The sequence below is a fragment of the Mus caroli genome, chromosome 11, assembly GCF_900094665.2.
Source record: "Mus caroli chromosome 11, CAROLI_EIJ_v1.1, whole genome shotgun sequence".
NCBI classification, from domain to species: domain Eukaryota; kingdom Metazoa; phylum Chordata; class Mammalia; order Rodentia; family Muridae; genus Mus; species Mus caroli.
This window is the reverse complement of record NC_034580.1, coordinates 93,539,809-93,550,104: the sequence shown is the minus strand read 5'-3', so window position 1 is coordinate 93,550,104 and position 10,296 is coordinate 93,539,809. Positions and strand designations below refer to the sequence as shown.

Here is a 10,296-nt window from a genome sequence, read left to right as displayed (position 1 = left end):
TGTGTAGCCCTGACTGTCCTGGAACTCACTCTGTAGACCAGGCTGGCCTTGAACTCAGAAATCTGCCTGCCTCTGCCTCCCAAGTGCTGGGATCAAAGGCGTGTGCCACTACTGCTCGGCCCATAAATAAATCTTTAAAAATAAAAATAAAAACACAAGCTGGCCATAGTTTAGCAAGTCTGTAATTCCAGCACTCTGGTGAGAGAAGCAAGTGGTATAGATCTGAGTTCAAGGCCAGCCTGATCTACACTGTCCCCAGATAGCCAGGGTTTTACATAGAGAGACACTGTCTAGGAAACAAAAATAAATAAAATAAAAAAGTAAAAAATAAATATTTAAATAAATAGTAAAAAATAAAATAAATAATAAAATAAAAATAGGGATTTCCAGACCAGAATGATCTCAAACTTTGTGCCAGAGCTGGCCAGTTTCCATCTACCAAGCACGGGAGATAACTGGGGGTGTGCCATGACATCTGGCTTTTGGGATTTTGTTTGATAGTATCTATTTCTTTTTCTTTTCTTTTTTTTTTGGTTTTTGGAGACAGGGTTTCTCTGTGTAGCCCTGGCTGTCCTGGAACTCACTCTGTAGACCTGGCTGGCCTCGAACTCCCGAGTGCTGGGATTAAAGGCGTGGGCCACCACGCCCGGCTGATAGTATCTATTTCTATAAAACCTGCCGGGAATGAGGGAGCTGGCCGAAAAGCTGGTTTGGAAACCCTGGTGTAGCGGTGAGCTGGGGAGGCGGCCTAAGTTGGCAGATATTGAGGTCTAACAGAGTCTCGCTTCTACGGCAGAGCCCTGGTGCGTTGCCAAGGCAACAGAACCCGCCTATGCCTTTTCAACAGTTGGGGCCAGGGGCTAACGTGAGGCAACCAAAACAAGGCCACCAAAACTGACGGAGGGTAGAAAGTACTTGCGACTCTAGGTTCACGTAGACTTAGCGCTCGTACTAAACGTCATCGAGCCGAGACGCTGACGCAGTCATATGACGCCACCCCGGAAGTGCGAGCTAGAGCGGGCGGGGAAAAGGGCAGCTGGTTCCTGTAGGGATTAGGTCCCGAGAGGCTGTCTCTGAACTGTTTCCTTAGGTTTCCTCTCGGCCTTCGCTGAATCTTTCAGGTCCACAGACTGAGGAACCGTCTCCACCATCATGGGAGGCGGAGACCTGGTAAGTGCTAGAGACCTGGGCACCGACGACTGAGTCCGAGACCCACAGGCGCCGGGGTGGGGTGGAAGTCGGGGGTAGCAGTCGGTAACCCTGGTAATGAAGTCTTGATTTCAGCACAAGGGGGTGATAAACATGGAGAGGGAGCGGATGGTGAAGCCCACAGAGGGACTGGGATGAGCCTCGGAAGATGTGCGGCGAGGAATGTCTGCTGGTGTCAGGATTTGCTGATTCGGGGGCCCTCGGGCTGGGAAGTCTAAGGTTAGGAAGGGGACAGTTGAACTCATGGAATGGTAGGAGGTAGATCTTGGGCACGCAGACTTTATTTTGTGTGTGTTATCTTCGGACATAGCCTCCCCTGCCCCCCTTTTTTAGCTAGGAGTTCACAGTTGTATGCTGGACCTGGACTGTTGAAAGGGTGGGCTTCAGTCATTTCCCATCCTGAGCTGTGCTGTTTAGAGGCGTCCATTTCAAATCTTGTCCATCTTTGTTTCCTTCCTTACATCAGTGTTTTGCTTTGACGTGAGGCAGCTTTCTTGGTATCGGTAACACTTTTTTTTTTTTTTTTAGGTTAAGTGGCAATTGTTCTTAAGTGCTGTAGTTCGTTTGTGGGGAAGGAATGCCTTAAATAAGGCAGAAATATCCAAGAAGCAGAGAGCTAGGTTAGGACACTATTGATCTTCTCAAAGTGAAGGTAATTGAATCAATAAGTACATCAGTTTGGGTATCTGTCTACTAAGCTGAGTTTGCCGGGTGTCCTTAATTGGATCAAGTTGCAGGGCTCCATCAAAGTTAGTCTAGTTTAGTATGTGCTTCATGTAACTGTCTATTGTGAACAGTGCATTAGTTTACTTCTATAATAAAACCAAGATCAAAAGCAACTGTCGGAGGAGAAGGCTTCTTACATCTTACAGGTTATAGCCCATCATTAAGGCAGCTCAAGTTGTAACCCAGAGGCAGGAACTGAAGTAGAAACCATGGAGGGATGCTGCTTACTGGCTTGCTTCTCTTGCCTTACTCAGCTTCCCTTGTTTACACAGGTAGACCACCTACCTAGGGATGGCACCACCCACAGTGGGCTGGGCCTTCCTCTCTCAGTTCATACTCAAGAACACACACTCACAGACATTCCCACAATCTGATGGAGGCAGTGCCTCAACTGAAGCTGACAACCCAGACTTGCCATCCTTGCCAGGAGAGCTGCAATCTGGGTGATTCTGTTGCCTCTGTGGAGGAGTTGTCCTGTAACTTGTATATTCAGCAGCGTCTAGCCACAGGGTGCCCTTAGCACTCTCATGCAATGGTGACATCTGCAAATTTCTCCAGACCCTGGTTGCTATTGGTGCCTTGGGATGGAAAGGAAAATCTATGTAGGACAAAGTAAGGGCGAGTGTGTTTGTGGTGGTGGAGGTGGTGAAGGCAGTCCTGGTCAGTGGGAAGAATGTAGAAAGAAAGGAAGGATAAGACAACCTGATAGGGGCTGGTGAGATGGCTCAGTGGGTAAGAGCACCCGACTGCTCTTCCGAAGGTCCAGAGTTCAAATCCCAGCAACCACATGGTGGCTCACAACCATCCATAACGAGATCTGGCGCCCTCTCCTGGAGTGTCTGAAGACAGCTACAGTGTACTTACATATAATAAATAAATAAATCTTTAAAAAAAAAAAAAGACAACCTGATAAAGGGGGAAAGGCAGTAAGGAAGGCAAACAGATGGTCCGTGCCTTTGGCTCCAGTGCCTGGGAGGCAGAGTCTGTAAGAGCTCAAGTTTGAAGGCAGTTTGAGCTAAGTAGCAAGGCCCTGGTTGTGTGTATGTGTACATGCACACACATTACACATACACTTGTGTTTTTGCTGACTGTGTGCTTTGCATCTGCAAGGCACCTTGTGTATTTAGTCTTCTTAGCTGGTCTCCCATTTTGCACCTCTCTGGTTGCTGGGAGGTTGGTAATAAATAATTAATTTATACCTTTCCAATCCATTCTTCACGTGATAGCCATTGGTACCTCTTGCCTGCACTGTTCCAGTTCTTGTATTCTGCCACCAACAGGGTGGAGTGCAGGCCCTTCACATGCCTGTAAAGGGTTTGATCAGCTCCCTTCTCAGCTGGCTTTCTCTGACATCCCCTTCTCCATCAGCTTGCCCCCCACCTCCAGCCACGCTGTGGCTGTGAGTGCCGTTTCAGCTTATGGTGCTTCCCACGTCGCCAGCTATATTCCAGCTATCCTTAGAAGCTGCCTCCTCGGGGAAACTTCTAAGATTACAGCTTGAAGCAAAGCAGAGTGAGGAGAGAGGAGAAACCCTCATTGAGGGTGAAGGGGAACAGGAAGGAACGAGGGGAGATTCCTGGGAAGGAGAGGGCTAGGTTTGTGGTAAGGATGCAGGTTTGAGCACAGCACAGTAAGGGGACTCAATACAAAGAGAGATGTTCGCAGAAGAGTGAGCGCCCTGTCCTAGTGAATTCTGTTGCCTTTCAGAGTAAGAGAGCTTCTGCTTTGTACTTGCCCCGCCTTGCTTTTATCAACTTGCATTTTAGGCATGGCTAGTGGAGTCTAAGGTTGAAACTGTTTGATGGAACATCAGAAAAGACCTGTTCCATCCTCAAACTGTAAGGACAGACATTGCCCACAACCTCATGCCTGCCAGGCAGTACTCTCGGGCTGCACTCTTCACCTCGATCTCTTGCCTTTCCATGACTGCATGTGCTGGCTATGGGGAGGGTCAGTGAGGCTGGCTGTGGTGGTTAGGATTAACCTACATAGCATAATCTAGAATCATCTGAAAAAAAGAATCTTTGGTTTTTTTTGTTTTTGTTTTTTCGAGTAGCCCTGGCTGTCCTGGAACTCACTTTGTAGACCAGGCTGGCCTTGAACTCAGAAATCCGCCTGCCTCTGCCTCCCAAGTACTGGGATTAAAGGCACACGCCACCATGCCTGGCTCTGAAAAAAAGAATCTCAACGAGAGATTGTCTCCATTGGGTTGGCTTGTGGTTCTGTCTATTGGAGATTGTCTTAAGTAGTCAGTATGAGAAGACCCTGCCCACTGTGGGTAGCACCATCCTCTAGGCCAGGATCCTGAACTGTATAAAAGTGAAGAAATCAGGCTGAGCAACGTGAACAGGCATGAGCATCTGAGCGTGTGTGCGTTGTTTGTATGTCTGTGCTTTTGACTGTGAATGTAGTGTGACTAGCTGTTTGAAGTTCCTTCCTTGACTTTCTGACAATGATGGGGTTATAAGATGAAATAAATCCTTCTCCTCTACAGCAGCAGAAATGAAATTAGAGCACGGGATTAGTTAGACTCATCGCCTTCCACTTAGCACTTGCTGAATCCTTTGCTCTCTGCGATCATTTACACAGAACCTGAAGAAGAGCTGGCACCCGCAGACCCTTCGCAATGTGGAGAAAGTGTGGAAGGCAGAGCAGAAGCATGAAGCGGAGAGGAAGAAGATTGAGGAGCTGCAGCGAGAGCTCCGAGAGGAGAGAGCGCGAGAGGAGATGCAGCGCTACGCTGAGGATGTTGGGGCTGTCAAGTAAGCGAGGAGCTGGCGGTTCGGGTGGGAACGGCAGTGCTGAGGATGGGTGCCTGACCCAGGGGCTGCGTAATAATTAAGTGGGTCAGCAGGTGGGTTATGCAGCCTGACCAGCTTGGTTCTAAGATTTACTTTGCGTGTCCTGAGTTGCACACCTGAGAAAGGTTTAGGAGCCCTGACATCTCAGTAGAACTTGGGAAGTCACAGTACCCAAGTCTGTGAGTGTCCTTGAGGACCAGATGTGATAATGCGTAACCAACCTAGTGTAGGCAGTGTGGTTGGCAACCATGACTATGACAAAGAATCACTGTCTTTATGCTGCCTGAGGCCTCTGAATGTATCACAGACTCATCTTGAGGGGCATTGGGTAAATGTGTGTAAATAAGTAAAAGCTATCCTGTCTTGCTGAATTTTGCCTTTCATCAGTATCTTAGAAACTCTAGGGCAATCGCAGTAGATGATTATCCTGCTTATCTCATGAGATAAACAGCAGGGAACCCATTCTGTGGTGTATTCCTAGAATGGGATGGTACGGAACCTGCAGACAGATTGTATTAGTGCCATTTCAATTCTTCCCCTTGTTCATGTGCAAGCCTTCAGGATGAGTGGCATGTGGCCACGACCCCTGGGGAACATGTCGGTCTCTCCTTAGCTTCATCCATAGTTGTGTGTGTGAGGCTCAGTTTCAGTACATGGACATATATCATCATGGGTTATACGGAGGGAGGAAATCACATTCTCTCAAGACATGGATTGGGGAGGTTCTAATGTTTTACAGTGAATGAAGTTTATAGAACTTTTAAATGAAATCCATGTATTTAGGGAATGGTGGTGGTAACTGTTAATGGTGGAACTTGACAGAACCCAGCATCACCCGCAGATGGGCCTCTGGGCGCCCCTGTGAGGGATTATCGGATTGTGTTAGTCAGTGGAAGGCCCATCTTGACAGTGGCAGGAGTGCTGCCTGTGCTGGGGATCCCAAGCCGTGTAAGATGCAGCAAGCTGAGCACATGACTGGGCTGCCGTGTGACTGCTCCTTCACTCCTGCCACCTTGGTTCCAGCGTGACAGGCTGTGCCTTGCACTGTGAGCCAGAATAAACCCTCTCTCCCTTAAGTTATTTTTGTCGGGGTGTTTCATCACGACAACAAAAAGAAAATAAGGCCAGCATTAGTACAAAAACAGAACAAGAACATGAATTATTTGTTGTTGTTTTAAACATTTACTTCCTTATTTTTGGGCTGGTGTGATGATGGTTCATTCATTGGTCAAGAGAATTCTCAGAGGGCAGGTTTGATTCCCGGCATACACCCAGTGTCTGTAATTACTTCAGAACTCCTATATTTCAGAGTGTCTGACACCCTCTTCTGGCCTTTGAGGGTACTGTGCACATGTGGTGCACATATGTGTAGACAAAATACATACAATAAAAACAGCTTTTTTTTTTAAAGATTTATTTATTTATGTATGGGAGTATGAGTACACTGTAGATGTACAGATGGTTGTGAGCCTTCATGTGGCTGTTGGGGATTGAATGTTTTAGGACCTCTGCTCGCTCCAGCAGGCCCCACTCGCTCGGTCCCTGCTTGCTCCAGCCCCAAAATTTATTTATTATTATACATAAGTACACTGTAGCTGACTTCAGATACACCAGAAGAGGGCATCAGGTCTCATTACAGATGGTTGTGAGCCACCATGTGGTTGCTAGGATTTGAACTCAGGACCTTTGGAAGAGCAGTCAGTACTCTTACCCGCTGAGCCATCATGCTGGCCCCTACACAGCTGTTTAGAGAGTACAGACAGGGTCTCATGTCATAGCCCAGACTGGTCTCCTCCTGCTTCAGCCTCCTAAGTGTTGAGATTGCAAATTTCCTGTTTCCATGATCTTTTTTTTGAAGTTTGAGGACAATTGTTAAGAGTTTAAAATCAAGGCAGATGAACTATAAATCTCCTGGAGGGGAAGAATGGAGAAACGAAAGGGGCAGAAGCCATACTGTTTGGGATAAGCTGGCAGGGAAGTGAGCTTCGTGGCTATACACATCCACAAGGTGGGGAGGGGATCTTTAGAAAAAGCTCGGGAAAGCACACTTAGGCCTGGTTAGCATCTAAAAGAAAAGACAGAAGAGGGGGAAAAACGATATTCAGGACTCAGAGCGGCAGGCTGGCCCTGCTGAACCCTTTGCGGTTGGTAGGGACCCTGCCTACCTTTTGTAGATGATTTACCTGTCCATTTGGGGTTTGAATGCTTTGTATAGTGATAGGCTTTGACTTTAGCTAAGTGAACACTATTGATTTAATCATTCATTCCACTCTTGTGGTTCTGGTCATTTTTTTTTTTTTAAAGATTTATTTTTTTTTAATTTAAATGAGTACATTGCAGTCTGTCTTCAGACACACACCAGAAGAGGGCATCAGATCCCATTACAGATGGTTGTGAGTCACCATGTGGTTGCTGGGAATTGAACTCAAGACCTCTGGCAGAGCAGTCAGTGTTCTTAACCACTGAGCCAGCTCTCCAGCCCCAGGTCATCTTTTAATATTTATTTATGTATGAGTGCTTTCTCTGCATGTACACCACCTGCATGGCATAAGACTTCATCAGACCCCATTACAGATGGTTGTGAGCCACCATGTGGTGGCTGGGAATTGAACTCATGACTCCTGGATGAACAACCAGTGCTCTTAACTGCTGAGCCATCTCTCCAGCCCAAGTTCAGATGATCTTTTCTGTGTTTGTAGTGCATTGTTCTTGGAACAAAGAAGACCCCTCATATACATAATGTTGTAAATCTCCAAATCTCTTTTGGAGCTAGGGATCAAACCCAAGGCCTCCAGCATGCTAGGCAAGCATTCTCCCACAGATCAGTGGCCTGTTGTCTTAGTATCTGCTGGTAGTGTTACATGGCTGCAGTAACACTATTTGATTCTTGCATTAAATAGATGAAGATGGGCAGTCCTATCTCATGGAGTTCCTGTGGAGTAGAGAGGACTTCAAGAGACAAGGGGGATCTGTGGTGGGGTTTCTCTGTCCTTTTCTGTAATCCCCACCCCCACCCCCAGGCTGAGGACTGAACTCAGGACCATGTTCTTGCTAGACAAGTACTGTTGTCACTGAGCTAAATCCCCAATTCTGTGTGTGTGGTTTTGTGTTCTATGTCACTCATGTGGAAGTCATAGGACAGCTTGCTAGAGTTGTACCTCTCGTTTCCCCATGTGGTTTCCAGAGACTGAACTTAGGATGTCAGGCTTGGTGGCAAACACTTTTATCCACAGGACCATCTTTCTGGCCTGGTTTGTTTGTTCCTTTGAGATAGTTTACATAGCCCATGCAGGCCTCAAATGTAGCGCAGAACCCCTTGAATTCCTGCTTCTCCTACTTCTGCCAGTGTGTGCCTTCTGTGTATTTTAACATTGCCCTGGGTGAAGCGAATGTGCAGTTTTAACAGAGAACCTACTCTATACCCTTCACGTTAGCAAAACCAAATGTGTACAGGATCATTACTCTGTTTTTACATGCTTTTTTTTCAAATAGTTTCTCATTAGAGCCTCAGGGAATCAGTGAGAGGCAGTGGTTGGTGGCTGTGCTATAGAGATGCAGGTACAGAGCAGCCTGTCCAGAATCCCTCAGTTTGGCTAATGGCAAACCTGGAAACCAAGGTCTCTGGAGCCCAGCTCTAGAACTCAGAGGTACCCTGCCCCTCCCCCACCTCACTCTCTGTTGTTTATTAAGCTCAGAGCCTCACACATGGTGGGCAAGTACTCTACCACTCAGAAGTGTTTTAGGCCAGGGTGAGTTAAGACTCGGTAGAACACTCAGGAGGGCTGGCTGCATGGTGAGACACTATCTCAAAAGCAGACAGCCTGTGCCTTCCTCTCTCAGTTCCTTTCCCCAGCAGTGTTTTACTCCCTGCAGGCCACTGGCTCTCCTGCCAGTCCCTGCACTCCCCGCTCCCTTCCTTTAGTGGCGAGCTTCTTTCCCATCCGAACAGCACATGGCCCCTTCCTTTTGCATGTTGAGGGTCTTCAGCTGTCTGGCACCAGCATTCCTTGTCATGCTAATTGGTCTTCAGTTTGTCCCCCCAAAACTCATTGCCTCTGAGTGTCTCTCAGTCACTTGGTCACACACCCCACGGTGTGCTGACCTCTGGACCTCACGCAGTAGCCACTGAGCAACCTTTCCATCTTTCTGCCCTTACTCATCTCTCTGGCACAGGAGATGTGATGAGAACCTGCTTATACGTAATATACTGTAACTTATTTACTGTCCCTATGAACAGCAGGCACACAAGGTGCAGTGTGGCCTTCATCTCAGACATGCTCTTTATGTAGGTTTGTTTTTCTTTTTTAAAGATTTATTTAGCTGGGCAGTGTTGGCACACATCTTTAATCTCAGCACTTGGGAGGCAGAGGCCGGTGGATTTCTGAGTTCGAGGCCAGTTTGGTCTACAGAGTGAGTTCCAGGACAGCCAGGGCTATACAGAAAAACCCTGTCTTGAAAAACCAAAAAAAAAAAAAAAAAAAAAAGATTTATTTATTTTTATTTATATGAGTTGTCTTCAGACACACCAGAAGAGGGTGTCAGATCCCATTACAGATGGTTGTAAGCCACCATGTGTTGCTGGGAATTGAACTCACGACCTCTGGAAGAGCAGTCAGTGCTCTTAACCTCTGAGCCATCTCTCGAGCCTCTGTTGTTTTTCTTTTTTGTTTTGGTTTTTTTGTTTTTGTTTTGTTTGTTTGTTTTGTTTTGATTTGGTTTGGTTTTTCGAGACAGGGTTCTTCTGTATAGCCCTGCCTGTTCTGGAACTCACTCTGTAGACCAGGCTGGCCTTGAACTCAGAAATCTGCCTGCCTCTGCTTCCCAAGTGCTCTGTTGTTTTTCTTTAGTGAAACATGTACTTTTAAAATTCTCTACCTCAGATAGGTGCTGTAACAAATGTCAGAACTCAGGAGGCAGAGCACAGAACCCTGTAAGCACAGGAATCCAGAGCCAGCCTGGACAGCATAGCAAGACTTGAGAGAACCTGGTGTGCTGGTGCTTGCTTTTAATCCTAGCACTCAGGAGGGCCAAGGCTGTATAGGGAGCCCTTGTCTTAAAACCAACCAACCAACCAACCAACCAACCAACCAACCAACCAACAAATAGAAACAAACTGGGGCTTAGGCAAGAGCATCTCAAGTTTGAGGCTACCCTAGATAACAATGAACCCTTCAAAACAAAGCAAACACCACAACAATAACAAGGGCTGCAGAGATGTGTCTGTGGTTAAAACTTGTTGCTCTTGCAGATAACCCAGGTTCAGTTCCCAGCACCAACTTGGTTGCTCACAATCACCTGTTACTCCAGGTCAAAGAGTTCCCATGACCTCTTCTGGCTTCCTGGAGTACCTCATGCACATTATGCATGTACATATCTATTAGGTAGTTAGTTAGGACCACCGACTGCTCTTCCGAAGGTCCTGAGTTCAAATCCCAGCAACCATATGGTGGCTCACAACCATCCGTGTTGAGATCTGACGCCCTCTTCTGGTGCATCTGAAGACAGCTACAGTGTACTTACATATTATATATATATATATATATATATATATATATATATA

General features: G+C 46.8%; 1 protein-coding gene across 1 annotated transcript in view; it reads left to right on the top strand.

Moving 5' to 3' along the window:
- Positions 1-1,028: 1,028 nt before the first annotated feature.
- Cwc25 (CWC25 spliceosome associated protein homolog) overlaps positions 1,029-10,296 on the top strand; it is a 22,120-nt gene continuing 12,852 nt past the window's right edge. The window contains exons 1-2 of the mRNA XM_021177183.2: positions 1,029-1,170; positions 4,525-4,697. Of these exons, the coding sequence (XP_021032842.1) occupies positions 1,153-1,170; positions 4,525-4,697 (191 nt within the window). The 5' untranslated portion in view covers positions 1,029-1,152. The remainder of the gene's footprint in view (positions 1,171-4,524; positions 4,698-10,296) is intronic.